The sequence below is a fragment of the Mangifera indica genome, chromosome 11 (genome assembly GCF_011075055.1).
Source record: "Mangifera indica cultivar Alphonso chromosome 11, CATAS_Mindica_2.1, whole genome shotgun sequence".
Classification (NCBI taxonomy): Eukaryota; Viridiplantae; Streptophyta; class Magnoliopsida; order Sapindales; family Anacardiaceae; genus Mangifera; species Mangifera indica.
In genome coordinates, this window is record NC_058147.1 from 6,824,660 (window position 1) to 6,841,972 (window position 17,313).

At 31.8% G+C, this 17,313-nt stretch overlaps 3 protein-coding genes and 1 non-coding gene across 5 annotated transcripts; all 4 read left to right on the top strand.

Annotated features, from left to right (window-relative positions):
* Window positions 1–711: 711 nt before the first annotated feature.
* Window positions 712–5,785, top strand: LOC123229834 (protein LAZ1 homolog 1-like). Of its 2 annotated transcripts, XM_044655816.1 has the most exons (10): window positions 712–963; window positions 1,231–1,283; window positions 1,904–2,440; window positions 2,661–2,717; window positions 3,426–3,534; window positions 3,938–4,122; window positions 4,222–4,310; window positions 4,588–4,843; window positions 4,966–5,211; window positions 5,357–5,785. In XM_044655816.1, the coding sequence occupies exons 3-10, from the start codon at window positions 2,219–2,221 to the stop codon at window positions 5,651–5,653; spliced, it is 1,461 nt and encodes a 486-aa protein (XP_044511751.1). In that variant the 5' UTR covers window positions 712–963; window positions 1,231–1,283; window positions 1,904–2,218; the 3' UTR covers window positions 5,654–5,785. The 2 variants fall into 2 exon arrangements, with proteins under 2 accessions (XP_044511751.1, XP_044511750.1); XM_044655815.1 differs by lacking the exon at window positions 1,231–1,283 and having other exon boundaries at window positions 714–963.
* Window positions 5,786–8,731: 2,946 nt separating this feature from the next.
* On the top strand, window positions 8,732–8,820 carry LOC123230236. The gene has a single exon (XR_006505048.1). It is a non-coding gene; the product is annotated as a small nucleolar RNA Z221/R21b (small nucleolar RNA).
* Window positions 8,821–11,748: 2,928 nt separating this feature from the next.
* Window positions 11,749–12,982, top strand: LOC123230047 (pathogen-related protein-like). Its single transcript, XM_044656149.1, has 4 exons — window positions 11,749–11,966; window positions 12,067–12,199; window positions 12,286–12,587; window positions 12,685–12,982. The coding sequence occupies exons 1-4, from the start codon at window positions 11,826–11,828 to the stop codon at window positions 12,826–12,828; spliced, it is 720 nt and encodes a 239-aa protein (XP_044512084.1). The 5' UTR covers window positions 11,749–11,825; the 3' UTR covers window positions 12,829–12,982.
* A 1,713-nt stretch (window positions 12,983–14,695) lies between these two features.
* On the top strand, window positions 14,696–15,968 carry LOC123229234 (pathogen-related protein-like). Its single transcript, XM_044654894.1, has 4 exons — window positions 14,696–14,884; window positions 14,974–15,106; window positions 15,171–15,472; window positions 15,738–15,968. The coding sequence occupies exons 1-4, from the start codon at window positions 14,747–14,749 to the stop codon at window positions 15,879–15,881; spliced, it is 717 nt and encodes a 238-aa protein (XP_044510829.1). The 5' UTR covers window positions 14,696–14,746; the 3' UTR covers window positions 15,882–15,968.
* Window positions 15,969–17,313: the final 1,345 nt, after the last annotated feature.

The window sequence follows — 17,313 nt, forward strand, 5'->3', positions numbered from 1 at the left end:
TGTAAAGATTATCAAAGATCAAAGAGGCTTATATTATTGGATTTAAGAATATTTTTGTTTGTGAAGAAGTATCATTCCATGATTTATAAAATATTACTTTTATTATTAATACGTTGTAATTTTAAATTTTCCTGAGAGTGTTTGAATTATATTGTAAAGAGTACTAATATGTATAACTTTTGTATACAATTTTGTGTATAAATAATAATATTTTATTATGTGATTAAATAGTTAAAAATTAAAGATAAAATAATATTTAAGCACATTAATATATCATTATTTATACATAAAATTAAATATAAAAATTATATACATAATTTTATTGATATTAAAAATTGAAAAATACTTATAAAAGGAATTGAGTATATGATCAAATGATATTTTTGGGAAAAGAAAATTACCCTTTCACCACTTCTGCTATAATTTAGATGGAAGCAAAATTTGTGACTAAAATGTGAACAATTTTCAACATAAAAAGGCCTAAAACCTACCATTCTAAAGCGCCATAAATAAATATATAACAACTGACAACCAACGCCTACCAGTCTCCTGATGACGTGGACTAATGATACAACGTGCACATAGTGACGTGGAAAACTTTCTTTTTATCTGATATAAATCAATCAGAAGACAGACACACAACACTGTCACAAACTTCGTTACCACAGCCTTACACCTGAGCCAAAAGTAGACAACAGTTGCGCCTTCATCATGTAAGACACAATGAGTAAGTAAAGCAACGGTCCAGATCTCGTCTGTGAGAAAACCAATCTCAGAGCTATCGTGACAGTAGTCTATCAATTTTCTAAAGGGACAAAAGCCTACTGAAATTATGTTCCAATTTGCTGCCGCCCCAACAAGAACGGTTTGCTTTCCTTTCGTCTTCGTTAAACGAAGAAAATTTTCTTTCTCATCTTCTCCGGAAGATAGCGCTCATACTTTCCTGGGAAAATTCAATCACAGGTACCAGCGCCTAAACGTTTTGCTTTCGTTTCAGTTAATTCATGTCTCTAAAGTGATCGATATATTTTGTTTGCTTGTATTTGGTTTTGTTTTAATATTTTGTGGTTTGATTGATATTTTAGGGTTTTGACTGTTTGATTTTATTTCTTTTAGGTGTTGGTTATTAACTTTTTCTGTTCTTGCAATTATTATTGATTTTAATTTTCTATTTGGTACGTTTGATAGCTTACAAAACTCGAACATCCGTTTTATTTTGTTAATTTATAGTGAATTGCACCTCAATTAAGCCCAGTGCCGATCACTAGTTCAGTTTAGTTGAGGTTCTTGTTTTCTCTCTCTCTTATTTTTAAAATTTTAAACTGAGTTCAGCTTCCACTTTCATTTAATTCCATTAATGCAATCACAACTATTTAAAGCCCGCTTAAGTTTTAATTGAAATAATATCATTGTAGATTTATCTGGAAGAAGTAGTGATTGTGCTAATTAGTATATGGTTTTCAAGGTTATACTGGTTATATCCAATGGAGGAGATGGGCGAGATAACTGCTTTGTTACAATTTTGTGCTAAACTTTTTAAGGAAAACAATCTTAAAATGCTTTTAAAAATAATAAATCTGTAGTGTTATGTTCAAGTGCATTGTCATAATTATTCCCTAATCTTTTAAGAAAAATCATTACATGCTTTCACAAATGATAAGACTGCACCCCTACATGTATGAACCTATCTTTCTCTGGTAATGCCGTTTTGTTTCCTTTACACATTTTGGAGTTTTTGGAAAATTTTAAGGTTAGATTGTAGGAGACAAGTTTACATTTGAGGTCACATACTTGGGATTTACTCCTAGTTCTAATCTAGGCCATTTACTAGGGTTTTCACTATTCACTATGCTTCTTGCTTTAGTTATTCTCTGTTCACTCACTTTGTCTATGCTCATCACAGGCCTCTGTCTCTGGGAGCAAGCTGTCACTCTTTTCTTCAAAGAACTTGAGCATATGCAGTTCAGAATAGTTTGAACATATTGTTGTAGTACAAAAGAAGGCCAAGATAGACATATTTTATTCTTTGAAATATTGTAATGAGAGGGGTTTTCTTATTGACATTGATTAGAACGAAGAAACAAAATTTAACGACAGAGAAAAAAGTTTGTGTAAGAATTGGAAGGAAAATCCCTCTGTTTTTGTGACATGAAGTCTTAAATGAAGTATAGCATTGACCAAGCATATAGAAATATTGAAATAGTTTTGGATCTGCTCGATGGGATGGAGAAGTATATTGTATTCTTTATTTTTTCTTCTAACCGTGGCCGAGTCATCAAATAGATCATGGAAAATGTGGTTGTCAACTGTGGATCCCGAGCCAGATTCAGTTGTAGCCATCAGATGGCCAATTTTCAGTGCAAGCATATTTGTTGTTATTGCTCTCGTCCTCTCCATATATCTTATCTTCGAACATTTAGCTGCTTACAATCAGCCTGAGGTTCATTCTCATATTCTCTATTGAGGACTCTTAACTTTCTTTTGTACAATATGATTATTGCTATGCTCTATTTATGTTTCTTTCTTCTCTTCGTAGTACTCTCCTATTTTTCTATTGACAAAGTTGTCCTAGTGTAATAATCATATATCTTTACCAATTAAAGTTAAGAGCATCTATGCTTTTCAGTTAATTTATTGCCTATGATGATGTTCAATTTCAGGAGCAGAAGTTCTTGATTGGACTCATACTGATGGTTCCTGTGTACGCTCTTGAATCGGTATGAAAATTAACTATGATCTCCACTTTGTCTAGTTCCTTTTTCTACTTCATATATTCTGAAGGTTTTAATTTTTAACTGATTTCTAGGAATTGCCTTATTACTGCAATGATTTTATGGCCTGCAGTATTCAGCAAAGTCATGTTTACCTAATTGTCTATTGAAATTGTGAATTCTGTTGTTACTTTTATGTAGATTTTCCATATGAAGTACATGGTTATCTATGTATGTGCTGATATATTTTTACTTTTTTGAGAAAAAAATAAAAAATCATCAATGCATCCGATGCTATATTTTGATTAATGACCTTTTTAGCTACCCTTGGGTGCCCAAGTGAATACTACATTGCTCTGGTGATAGCAGGTTCTCTGCAAGAAAAATGTTGGTCTGCAAATACTGTAATTTTGTTATCTGAGAGTGGGATTATTTTATGTCTTTTTTATTGTGTAAATAAATAACACATTGTTATGTAGACACCCTGTCCCTGTCCCCACAAAAATATTACTGTGCAAATGCTTCGATTTGTTGAGTTATTTAGGAACTGTTTTGTCTTTTAATCAATCATGTGTATATCTTTATGGAATGTGATATGATGAAGGTGGCAACCTTCAGGGGAAATACTGGATTACGGTAAAATTGTCATGTAATATATTATTAGGATACATAAATTGTGGCAGAATAATGTTTTTTTTTTTCTTTTTTGGGCAGTTTCTGTCGCTATTGGATTCAAATGCTGCATTCAACTATGAAGTGATTCGAGATTGTTATGAAGCATTTGCATTGTACTGTTTTGAGAGATACTTGATTGCCTGCTTAGGTATGATGCGAGTGCCATGAAAATGTTGCATTGCTCAATTTATATAACATTTTAAAATTATAATGTGTGATGTAATACTTTGTTTATAGTACTAAAATATATCATACAAAATGGTAAAAACCTCTGCTGAAAAATTAAACAGAGAAACTTCCCACAGCGGACTATTTAAAATTTTTTCTTTCAATGCTATTGACTAATAATTTATTTTTCTTTTCCTTTTGTTCTTGTTTGTTTTTTGTTTTTAATTTTTTATTAGTAAAACCTTTCTTGCATCTTTTCCTACTCAGTATGCCTCTCTTACAATAATGTTCTTTTTATATGTTTTCTGATGTAATGTGTGATATAGTCTTGTGAATGTTAAAAAAATCTGCCTCTAATTTGACAAAAATAACGTTGCTTAAAGGTGGGGAGGAGAGTACAATTGAGTTCATGGAAAGTAAGACTATAATCACTTCCAGCACACCTCTTTTGGAAGATGCATATGCCTATGGAGTTGTAGAACATCCTTTCCCATTGAATTACTTTCTAAAGGACTGGTCTCTTGGTCGTGAGTTCTATTATGCTGTAAAAATTGGCATTGTTCAATATGTATGTGCTGAATTATTTAATAGAAACTTTTGAATATTTCTTTTTTAACTTTTAAACTTTCATGGTCATTAAGCACTTAGTTGAACATTTATTTTCCAGATGATACTGAAGATGATCTGTGCAGTGTTAGCCATGATTCTTCAAGCTTTTGGGGTTTACGGAGAAGGGAAATTTGAGTGGAGATACGGGTAAGCTGCCCTTGTTCACTCTTTCAACGTCTCAGATTGCCTGATTATAATATTTTCATACCATGCATATGTTTAATTCTTTCATGGGATGGCTGATCATAGTTAAATGGGTGTATTTCTTTTTTTTTTTCTTTTTTGTGTGTGTTGCTGGCCATATGCTAATTCAGTAATTTGATATATAGCTGAATATTAGCACTACCACATCATTCACTGTCAGCACTAGATGATATTGTTCATTATCATATGTTTATGAACTGAAAATCTGACTTGCTTGCAGCTATCCATACTTGGCGGTTGTTCTTAATTTCAGTCAGACTTGGGCCTTGTATTGTCTTATACAATTCTATTCTGTTACTAAAGATGCATTGGAACCAATTAAACCATTGGCCAAGTTTCTCACAGTCAAATCTATTGTATTCCTGACTTGGTGGCAAGGTGTTGCTATTGCGTTTCTTTTCTCAATAGGAGCTTTTAAAGGGTCTTTGGCTCAAGAATTGAAAACACGAATACAAGACTATATCATTTGCATTGAGGTAAGTAATTGTATCAGCGTTTTTCATTACGTCAGTAAGTATTAGTAATTTATATTTCATTTAATTTATGAAAATTCAAAAGGGCAATATGTTGGAGATACTCATATCAATTTGTCAAGCAGATGGGTATTGCAGCTGTAGTGCATCTTTATGTCTTTCCAGTTGTACCTTACAAGCGTGGAGAAAGATGTGTCCGAAATGTAGCTGTTATGTCTGACTATGCATCTTTAGGAACACCTCCAGATCCAGAGGAAGTTCGAGACTGTGAAAGATCTACAAGAATGCGCATTGCCCGACATGATGAGAAAGAAAATCGCTTGAATTTTACGCAGAGTGTTCGTGATGTGGTCCTTGGTAGCGGTGAAATTGTAAGAAAGTTTATTTGCCACACTTTTTGCAACTGCAGTTGATTTTTTTGGGCCAAATTTCGGCTCTTAACCTTGCCCCTCCCCTTTGTAGTAGTCTTTGATTTCTACTACATTTCTGACTTGCTTTCTCTATATGTTCTCCTAGATTGTTGATGACATGAAGTACACTGTGTCACATGTTGTTGAACCGGTTGAAAGGGGAATGGCAAAAATCAATAAAACCTTCCATCAGATATCTGAAAATGTGAAACGTCATGAAGAACGAATGAGAAGCGCCAAGGATGACAGTTATCTTATCCCTTTAAATTCATGGACGAGAGAAGTTTCTGAAGGTCATGATAAAGCACTTGAAGGGAGTGTCAGTGACAGTGGTATGTCCAGGGAAAAGAGACCGCGTTACCAATCGAAAGCATCAAGAAGTAAAAAGGTTTCTGATATATAAACTTTTTCATCATATTTTTTCCCTGCAAGTTAAATTCAGAAGGCGTTGCTAATCTTATTGCCATTTTAGGATAAGACCTTACACTCGAAAGTATGTGCAGAAAATCCGAATTCTTAATAATTTCTTTTCTCACCTCTTCTTTTGCCTTGGTTTGCTGCTTTCTAACCACGAAAATGTATACAGGGAAGACTCAATTATACGGCCATTAATGGAATTTGTTATAGTTTGCTGCAAAATGGGGAACTTACAGAAGTTTAAACTTTGAATACAGATTATAACATTGGATTTTTTAGCGGGTAAAACAAGACGGCGTTTATGCATGATGATAATAATTTGATAGTTTTAAAATTTTGAAAATGTGCAATTTTCAATTATATTCATTAGATCTGCCCTTCGGAATTTGTTAGTTGAGGTGGCTTATATTTCTTGGGTGGAATGAATAATACTGAGGTATTGTTTAGCAATAAAAGTATGTGCAGTTTTGAAATGAAGATCCCAATAGCACCTAATTAAGTACTAAAATTGAATTTACATAATAAAAGTCATTGTTCATTTCTTAAAGGCCAAAGGGCTATTTTCTACCTATGTTTTACACCAATAGAAGGTGAAAAATTCAAACATTTATTTATGAATTAATTTATGTTAAAATTTTTGGTTATAGACGAAGGGAAAATTATTATTTTAATAATAATATTAAAAATATATATAATTCAATATTTTCTCTATAGGTTGTAAAAATTGACAACTTTATTCCTATATAAAGTTTTCAAGTTTTAAAAAGTAATATTTTACTCTTTTCCAAACCTAGGGTTTCCATCTTTTTCTAACGTTAGTTGCCCCTAGAACTTTTAAAAACAACAATTTCACCGCTTTTGAACTTTAATTTTTGACATTCTTTCTAATGTCCTCTTCGTCCATCTTTGGCCTCCTTCTCTATTTGAGCCAACAGGAAGTGATGGTGCGACATCCTCCCATCTTGTGTCATCAAAACTTCTCCGTTTTAACATCCGAAGGATACTATCTCTAGACTTTCAAACTGTATAACCCCTTTCATATATGCATAACTACAATATTGAAAATACGTTGTTAGTTGTACATAATCATTTATAAAATGTAAGAGCAAAATTACTATTATTTTAATACTTAAGTTGCCTAAAATGTCACTACATATCTTATCATCCCATAAGATAATACATAGATATCCTCTTTATACGGTGGATATGCTTTTGAAATTTCATCATACTTATTCTCTATCATTCGACTTATACACTTTGTCATCATCCTTAAAACGATTGTCCACTATAGATATCTATTAAACATATCCCAATCATCAACTATATTGATGATGCATTCCGATATGACTTTCCTATCATTTGATTCCATTATTATATTGGAGCAAATATAGAGAGCTATTTTCGCTGCATCCTTATTATTGTTCCATCATGCGTTTTGTTTAAAAGCTTTGCATAGATCACCATACGACACATGTTTAATACCTAGAAAGTACCTCTCTCAACTATATTCTTCTTGTCATAACGTAATCACTTGTATCCATCTTCATACTAAATTTCAACCCCGTTATCATAACAAATTTAACATGGTCAAATTTACAATCCATCCCATTAAGTCTAAATCAAAATAACTCTCTTGATACTCATTTGTTAACTTGTCGGAAGAGTATACAATGCATCAAAGTAGAGTTATGTTTATGAACTTCTAAATCCAAAAATTGTCCAAAACAACTTTCTTAAACATCTCATTTTGGACAAAAGTAAGGTTAGTCCTTATACATTTAACTGTTTCTATGAAACTTCAAACACTTATAATACCCCTGAAGCTATGAGTATCATTATACTACCTTTCCTCAACCTAATGATTAACTAGAATGCCTTGAAAAACTAAACATTGCAGTGTTAATCCATGTTAAAGAAAAAAAAACCATTCTATGAATAGTTGGAATGCGAATGCGAATCCAACTTTCTTTTCCATCGAAGACAACACAATCAGACAAAAAATACGATCAAAATATATGACTATTGTAAAACAATCATCACAAATCGGGCCAAAACCCTTAACCCTACCCTAAAAACAAACAAACACTAAATCGATCGACACCTAAACTGAATAAAAAAATACAGTCAAAATATGCAACTATTGCAAAACAATCATCACAAATCAGGTTGAAACCCTTAACCTTACCCTAAAAACAAACAAACACTAAATTAACCGAACTGTAAATAGATGTAAAAAACACTAAACCCATTTCTTACGATTGCGAATACAAATCCAAATCCAGCTTTCTTCTTCGTTGATGACAACACAATTAGGCAAACAATATGGCCAAAATATACGACTATTTGCAAAACAATCATCACAAATCAAGCCAAAACCTTTAACCCTACAAACCCTAAAAACAAACAAGCACTAAGTCGATTGAACCTTAAACTGATGCAAAAAACACTAAACCCATTTCAAACTAAGCCAATAAATCAAACTTATCTTATTGTCGAAATAGTCTTTGCCTAAAGTTCAAAATGCAAGAAATGGAGTCGCTTGCGCTCTCGACTATGATTTAATTTGCTTAGAAATGTTTTGGAGGAAAATGTCTTAGGTTAGATTTCAATAGGGAGGGTAGAATAGGTATTTTCTCATATACTTTGCTTATAAACATAAGTGTGTAAAATGTTTGCCCAAAAAGGTTTAACGGGAAAGTTTTTTATCTATTTTAATTAATATCTCTACAAATAATATAGTAATTTATTGTTATAAAAAATTATAGTTTAATTGTTATTTTAATGATACATTAACATAAATATGGTGGCAGAAGAGGTTAGAATGGGAATAGGAGAATAAATTTTAAGGGCAGAAATGTCATCACAATGATAAGCGTAATTAGGGTTTTGAGGCTTGGCATTTTTATTTGACCCCTCATCTAAACTAGCCCAGCCCTTTCTAACTTGTATTAATAAAGAGCTTCGCGATCCTCCACTAGTCACTCTGAATCTCCTTAGTTCCTTTCCTCTTCTCTCAACATCAAAGATTTAGGGTTTTATGATTCATGATAATATATAGAGAATCGGGCAGTGATGAATAATTTGAGAAAGTCATGCACCACGCTGAGTGACTAGTGCTGATAACTCTCTCACACCTATTTCACATCTGAGCCCTTCGATTTTCCCATTTTTCCCCTTTGTTTTAAAGGGTTTTGTTGTTAACTAAAGAAGGAAGCCAAGTGATGGGATCTTCTTCGAGAGGATCGAACCATGATGCGGACCGAACAGCTATTTTTGCTTGTGGGGATTCTCTTTGGTTCCTTCTTTTTGCTGTCAAATTATGAACTTTATTAAATAATGGTGTTTTTGGGGGATTCTGGTTCTATGGACTTGGGATTACTGATATTAAATAATTTGCCTCAGCGGTGTTGTGGTTTAAGATGGCTGTGAATTTACAAACTTGATCCACTAACTCGATAAAAAAATGGCCGAGTTGATTTTTTCATAGGAACTTTATTTTGAATCAATCTCGTACAATTCAAAACTATGTCGAATTGCTTTAGGGTACATCCAACAATAAAATTATATATATAAATAATAACAAATTTCTTTATAATTAAATATTGGTTGATATATAATTATTTATATATAAAATTGTATATAACATTATCATATATAGAACTAATCTAAATTAATTTGAATGTTTTTACAAATATTAACAATAATTAAAAGGCCAAAGGACTATTTTTCATCTTTATTTTGATACGTTTTCAAAATCACATCTACGGATTTTGAAAAAACCTAAAGTCCCATTCCACTCATAGGTTAACTGTCGTTACAATTTTCTATTATAAATAAGGGTAAAATCGTTATTTTACTAATAATATTAAAAAAATATAAAATTTATTATATTTTCTCCTCTAAGTTTTAAAAACTAACAGCTTCACGTATAAAGTTTTTTAACTTTAAAATGTCACATTTTCCCCTCCAAACCTTGGGTTTTTTTTTTTCACCCCTCTGACGACCATCTCTTGTGTCGACGATCTCTCTTCTCCATCCTAAACCTTTCACTGATACACAGGAAGAGATTTGGAGATACCAACGACTAGAGATCTCATCGGAATCGATCTCTTCGTCGAAGAAAAGATCTCCAGCTGTTGGTGTCTCCAAATCTCTTCTTGTGTGTCGATCAAAGATTTAGGATGGAGAAGGGAGGTTGTTGATATCAGAGATAGTGGTCAGAAGGGTGAAGAAAAAATCCTAGGTTTGGAGGGAAAATATGAGTTTTTTAAGTTAGAAAACTTTAGACAATAGTAAAGTTAATAACTTTTAAAACTTAGGAGAAAAAAATAATGAATATATATATTTTTAATATTATTAGTATAATAATGATTTTTTTCATACCTCTAATGAAAAATTCTAACAATAATTGATTCATGAATGAGGTTTTAGATTTTTTAAACTTTATAAATATGAGTTTATAAATGTATCAAAACTCGAGTATGAATAAGTCCTTTGACCTAATTAAAATCCTTAAGTGTAATTGTACTTACTTCAATTGTCTTTTATTTTTATTTTAACAGTGAGAGTATGATTTTTTGTAGTGTTAGCATTGGCGCAAGAATTTTAGTTCTATTTGTAAGCAAGACAGAGTTATCTTGTGCATTTTGTTAATAATTGAATAAGATAATTTATGAAAAAAATTAAAATACTAAAAACACTAATAAAAGTGAAAATAGGGACAATTTTAGATTAACTTAGATTGTGAAAAATTAATTTAAATATAATTTAAAAAAACTGAGATATTTTGATAAAAGGTTTGGTCAAAATTGAGAATTTTAATTCAAAATCTAATCTAATATGATAATGACATGAAATTTTATGACAAATTGAGAGATCACAATCGAGATACAAAAGGGCAACGACACCTAATCTTATTGGGCAGGGCATTCAAGTTGTTTAGTGGTTGGTCCCAAATCGGATGAATGACCACGACCACTATTTGGGTGAAATATACACGTGGTTCGGAATAGTCAATAGACACCAGACCCTATAATACTAATTAACTGGGATGGGCAAAAGGATTTATTCCCACTTAATGTATGATTATTTTCGAGTTTTTATTTTTTAATTTTAAAAATTTTAAATATTCACCCATAAATAATTAGAATTAATGAGACTTTAACTCCTTAAAATTTAATCTCCTTTCCTTTCTTTGAACCCTAAAAACTTAGAGTTTTCTCCTATATTAAGTATTCAAAAATGATATTTTCTTCTCTAAAGTTTAGTTTTTAATCTTTGACACCATCATTGGTGACAAAAAGCTCCAACGCATTATCATGCTCTGATGATCTCTCTCCCCTCTTTTGAAACTCTAACAGACGAAGATCTCGTTTGGGAGATGAAGACGAGATTTTCATCTTTGTTTTCTCAAACCACATCTTCATCGTGTAGAGTTTTAAAGGAGGGAAAAGAGACCACCGGAGTATGGTGATGGGTTGGGAACTCTTCGTCGCTGGTGATGATATCGAATTTAGCGTTGGAGATTGAAAACTAAACCCTAGAAGAGAAAATATCATTTTTAAAACTTGGTTTATAGGGAAAACTTTTAGTTTTTAAGGTTTAGAGGGAGAAAAGAAAATTAAATTTTAATTTATTTTAAATATTATATATAAAATAATAATTTTTCCCTTAAAACTAATAGACTTAATTTTTTATGGGTGAGTGTTTAGGATTTTCATAATTAAAAAGTTGGTATTTGGGAAAACAAGATGCTTTGCTGGAAATGAGTCCTTTGGCCATTGGGATAATATAACAACTGAGACTTCACCTGCTACTATGAAAAAAGACTCAATTATTTACTAGATGAATTTGTGTTGAGATTAAATACGAATTGTGCTGCCTGCCAAAACCAAAATGAAACAAACGCCCTCAATAATAACATTTTCTCCTTCCTTTAAGCTGACTGAAACTTGACCTTTTTATTATTTGCCGCCATCCTGGACTTGTACTATTATCCATGGCTTGATGGGTAAGTAATTGGACTAAAATCGTTGCCATCATTAAAATTTTCCTTTTTGTATTAGGTGATTTTTGCCTTTATAAATATGTATCTAATTAACCTCTCCTTTGTCACCAAAACTCAGACTCAACTGTAAGAATTGATCTTCTTCTTGCACATGGCATCTTCAAGTGTGGAGGGAGGAGACAAGTATCGCTCTCACTTGTATGGAGAAGCTGAGAAAAATACCAAATGGAGATTTGGTGCTCCTCCTAACTATGATGTTGTCAACAAGCTCTTTGAACAAGGCAGAACCAAGGTTTCTTTCTATGTTTAATTACATACACAAATTAATTAATACACCAGTTGTTTTTCCATCTGTTTTTCTTTTTCTGACTTTGCAAATTTGTTGCTGGAAGATATGGCCTCCTGGGTCACTAGAGGAGAAGGTTCAAAACATTGTGAAGACATGGGAAATGGAGATGTTCCATAAGTCAAATTTTGAAGACTATAAAACAGTGAATCCAAAGAACTACACTTTTAGCCTCAATGGTAGGTAGTTAGTTAATTACAAATTCTTTGAATTTACCTTTTAACGTCAAGGATCAGTGGGTAGATTGACTGTAAATATTCTGCAGGAAGGAAACCTATAACATTGGAAGAAAAAAGGAAGCTTGGAGGAGGGTACAATTCCTTTATGCAGACCTCCTTACCAGAGGAGTTCAGGTGCTACAACCCAGCTGAGGAAACTGCAGATTCATCTCATGTGGCCTTCACAACAGCATTTCCAAGAGGGTTTGCTCTAGAGATTCTCCAGGTTTATTCAGGGCCACCACAGATTGTATACAAGTTCAGGCACTGGGGTTACAAGGAGGGTCCTTTCAAAGGCCATGCCCCCACTGGAGAATTAGTAGAACTCTTTGGAATTGCCATCTTCCAGGTACATAACTTATATGGGTATATATATCTTCTACATATTTTTTGGTTCTGGAAAATTCCTTAAGACAATTTTCAAGAAAATTTGTGTGTTGGAACAGATGGATGAAGAAATGAAAATTGTGAAGGTTGAGTTCTTTTTAGACCGCGGAGAATTGCTCGGAGGTCTTATGAAAGGTGGTCGATTGGAGAGTGGCAATGAGGAAGTGGCTTTTGGCTGCCCTTTCCTGAAGAACACTGGCTGAGTTGACAAGACAAACCAAGCTTAATTACCCTTATAAATTTCCTTAAATTGTATGAATGAAATAAACAAGCAAAGTATCTTTCACCAAGCTGTATTGCTGAAAATAAAGTTGAGCAATGCAATGCGTGCATACTTTAAGTATACAAATTGATATACATTAAATGTGTGTTATTACATGATACAATGATTGAATGATATTATATTTTAAAGGTCAAAAGACGTGTTCTTATTCAAGGTTTGGTACAAACCCAACCTCTCATCACTAATTAGTAAAAATTCAAATTTTTATCTATAGAGTATTAAAATTAACAAAAATAATTAATCTTATGAGTAAAATTTTCATTTAATTAATAATATATTAAAAATAATAATACATTATCTACTTTTCCCTAGGTTTAGAAAATTAACAATTTTTTTTAGGATTAAACTTCGAAATTTTATATTTTCTTTCCTAAGGTATATTGTTTTTCTCCCTCCCCTTTTTCCAACATCAAAACCAATCGGTTTTTCTCTCTCTCTCCTCTTTTTTGGCACCTTTTCGACGTCTTCCCTCATTGTGAACGCAATAGTCACCAAATGAAGATAAATTATTTTCATTCGGTGACAAAGACAATTCATCGTCACTAGATGAAAATAATTCATTGTGGGGGGGAAGACATCGAAAAAGGGGAGAGAGAGCGAAGTCGACAGATTTGGATGTCGAAAAGGAAGGTAGAAACCCTAGGGGGAGAAAATGTAAGCTTTTAAAGTTTAATATTAGAAGAAATTATTAATTTTTTAACCCTAAAAGGAAATGAATAATATTTTATTATTTTTAATATATTACCAAATCAAATGATAATTTTATCCTTAAAATTAGTTATTTTTATTAATTTTAACAATCTATAGATGAGAGTTTGAATTTTTTATAATTAGTGGTTGGAAGATTAGGTTTGCATCAAATCTTGAGTGAGAAATAAATATTTGACCTATCTTTAATTCAAAATTATTTAATAATACATTATTATTAATACATAAATTAATTTTCATTATTAATAAATATAATTTATTGAAAACTTGTTTATAATAAATTACGAAATTAAAAAAAAAAATGAATGGGCACACGTTTTTAACAATTCTTTTATCGACAAGTTACATATAACCTTTCAAAGCCAACCATGTTGAATTTTAAAAAGAAAACAAAATATATAGAGAGAAAGAATCTTTTCGCTTCTTATTCAATGCCACAGATTCAAATATTCTGACCATACATGTTTATAAAATTCAGTTAATATTAATATTTTTAGCTCTCAAATCAATATTTCTTTTTTTTTTATTTTTTATTTTTAATTTTAAAAGTAGTAGTATTTCATAAGAAAGTGGAATACTTGTTCTGAAGACCAAAAGTGTTTTGGTTACTACCAGCTTACTAGTCAGCAACGTGTTTAATTTAAATTATAAAACTATGTATCTCTTTTTTGAATACACTAATTAGTGTATATTTGATATGTCGTCAAATGATTGAATGATTTTGAATTAACAATAAAATAATATTTAATTATGTGAAAACATATTATTTATAGAAGAAATATTATTAACAGTATTATCCTGCAGAATGAACAAGAGAACGTTTAACTGGGCTTGAGTCTGCCTCTCAGGTGTGACACCATTTTAGCAGTTTAATTATGTTAATTAAAGTTCGGAGTTTTAATTAAACTTAATTAATGAATGGTTGTCATTTCACAGAGAATGGTTCCATTCATTGTAACAAACATAACATATTGAATAGTCAATTTATTCAAAGGATGACTTGGTGGGTGGTTTGGTATGGCATGAGGCTCAAATTTGTAGATTTCAAGTCTAGTTTTTGCCTATATAACCTCTCTTCTGTACCTTGAAATTTCACCATTAATCTTAATCTTGCTCATATAGCTCCTTCAATGGCGTCTTCAGGTGTAAAGGGAGACAAGTATCGTTCCTTCTTGAACGATGAAGATGAGAAGAATACCACCTGGAAATTCGGCACTCCTCCTACTTATGAAGTTGTCAACAAGCTCTTTGAAGAAGGCAGAACCAAGGTCTCTCTCTTTCTCCACGCTTCTTCAATTTCTTTCACATATGTAGTTCTATTTCTATGATCTAATGAATCTGTGATTTTCCCTGGAAGATTTGGCCTGCTGGGTCACTCGAAGAAAAAGTTCAGAATCTTGTCAAGGCATGGGAAACCGAAATCATGCACAAGACGGACCCCAAAGATTTTAAGACAATGGATATAGAGAAATATACCTTCAGCCTGAATGGTAATTAACACCAAATATATAAATTAAAACTCAAAGTGTTGATCCTGATTCAATTACTCTACAGGAAGGAAGGCTATGAATCTGCAGGAAATTGGAAAGGTTGGTGGAGGATACAATCCGCATTTTCAGACTTCATTGCCAAAGGAGCTGAGAGTGTATGATCCTGAAGAAGAAACATCAGTTTCATCTCACGCAGCTTTGACCACAACTTTTCCAAGAGGGTTTGCTCTGGAGGTTCTCCAGGTTTACAGTGGGCCTCCAGTTATCGCTTTCAAGTTCAGGCACTGGGGTTACATGGAAGGTCCATTCAAGGGCCATGCTGCCACTGGAGAATTGATTGAATTCTATGGCATTTGCATCTTTGAGGTATATAAATTGCAATAAAACTATGTGTACCCATTTTTAGTACACAATTTGTGTACACAGATGAAGTGTTATCATGTGATTGAATATTTCTTTATCATATGATGACACATGTTTTAAAATCACCTAATTACATGATGATATATCATTGTGTATATGAATTGTGTACTAAAAATGGGTGCACATAGCATTGCTCATATAAATTGATTACTTTGAAAAGTTTTGTGATAAAAATGAACGGTTTGATGATATTTTGTTGATGAAACAGGTGAATGAAGAGATGAAAGTGGTGAAGGTGGAGTTCTTTTATGATCGTGGAGAATTGCTTGGAGCTCTTATTAAGGGTGCTAAAATTGATGCCTCTGTTGAAGAAGCAACTTCAAGGTGCCCTGTCCTCAGGAGCACTGGCTAGTTCATAGAATTGTTTAATGAAAATTATAAATATATACAAGGAATAAAATTAATAAATAATATAAAATTCAATAAATTATTAAAAGTATATTATAATAATCCCTTTTTATTCTTCATGTTCTAAAATGGATGCTTGGTAGTTTCATTGTCAATATTTGTAAATAAATCCCTTTAAAACAATTATTCAATAACTCCTCCACCGTTCGATTACGTAATAGACTTCAATAATATTCATAGCAAAAAGTCTCTTTCCTAATAAATCTAAGTGTTTGTCCAAGTGCATATCAACGAAAATCCTACCAAGTTGACATTTAACTTAGTTGTTGAACTTTGAAAATTCATGAGTAAAATTCTACAATACGAATCAATTTACTTTTATTAAGATTAATGTAACAAATGAATTAGCAGGATCAAGACCGGTCATACACAAAAGCAACCTTGTATTCGCGTTGTCACAACGATTTACCTTTTAAATAAGTCATTTTTTTATCTCTAAGTCATGATCTTCTATTTAACTACATGTAAGATTAGATTTGAGTAAAATTAAACTTGAACAAGATGAAACTTGTATTTAGGAGGGCTCAGCTCGGGTTTGACAGACTCGCCTTGTGTTTGACTCTAATTCGTGTAAATAAGTTGAACTTGGCTCAAACTTGTTAAACTCGTTTATTCAAATTTGGTTCACTTGTGGTTTGTGTGATATAGCTTAAATTTTGTTTTTAATATATTTACTCAGGTTTGAGCTCATAATTGGTTTTTAAATATATTTTAATTTAGATTCGGGTTCGAATTCATATATGTAAGTTTATGTTCATTCGAATTAAACTCGTATCAAACTTGTGCAAATTTGCTTTAAATCCAACCCTAACTACATACTTATCATCCATATTCAATGTATCTATACCATTTTAACAGAAAATATAGAATCGTCAACTAACAAAGTCCTCTCTTATCCTTGCAAACGATATTTTGAGACATTAACAAGATCAAAACATTTAAAATATCTTAATAATTTCTTTGTAAAACTCATATTCAATTCTTTTGTAAATTTTATATATATATATATATATATATATATATATATATATATATATATATATATATATATATATATATACTTCTAAAAAGAGAAAAAACTACTTTCTGACAAACAAGCGGGAAAAAATTCCAAGTGATCTAAATTTCCCATGAAAAGTTATCAAAAGTGGAGGATTTTTCTTTTTTTTTTTTCATGTGAAAACAAGGCTTTGAAAAAAAATATTTTGAATTCCCAAAAATACCAAGTCTCGAAATCAGTTAAAATCTGCACTTGGAGCTCTTGACAAGAAAGATTTTCGTGTTAAAACAGATGAGTGCAAAGAGGAAGACTGGAGGCTTTTTAATAACCCCGGAGAATATATTTAAGAAATTTAGCCCACTTCTCTTTGTAATTA

Bases quoted from the DNA above. Each gene is read 5' to 3' on its own strand.
- LOC123230047 (XM_044656149.1), top strand. From the start codon at position 11,826: ATGGCATCTTCAAGTGTGGAGGGAGGAGACAAGTATCGCTCTCACTTG. The intron at 12,200-12,285 runs GTAGGTAGTTAG...AATATTCTGCAG, and splicing joins CTACACTTTTAGCCTCAATG to GAAGGAAACCTATAACATTG. The intron at 12,588-12,684 runs GTACATAACTTA...GTGTTGGAACAG, and splicing joins TTGGAATTGCCATCTTCCAG to ATGGATGAAGAAATGAAAAT.
- LOC123229834 (XM_044655816.1), top strand. From the start codon at position 2,219: ATGGGATGGAGAAGTATATTGTATTCTTTATTTTTTCTTCTAACCGTG. The intron at 4,311-4,587 runs GTAAGCTGCCCT...ACTTGCTTGCAG, and splicing joins AAATTTGAGTGGAGATACGG to CTATCCATACTTGGCGGTTG. The intron at 4,844-4,965 runs GTAAGTAATTGT...TTTGTCAAGCAG, and splicing joins ACTATATCATTTGCATTGAG to ATGGGTATTGCAGCTGTAGT.
- LOC123229234 (XM_044654894.1), top strand. From the start codon at position 14,747: ATGGCGTCTTCAGGTGTAAAGGGAGACAAGTATCGTTCCTTCTTGAAC. The intron at 14,885-14,973 runs GTCTCTCTCTTT...TTTCCCTGGAAG, and splicing joins TTGAAGAAGGCAGAACCAAG to ATTTGGCCTGCTGGGTCACT. The intron at 15,473-15,737 runs GTATATAAATTG...TTGATGAAACAG, and splicing joins ATGGCATTTGCATCTTTGAG to GTGAATGAAGAGATGAAAGT.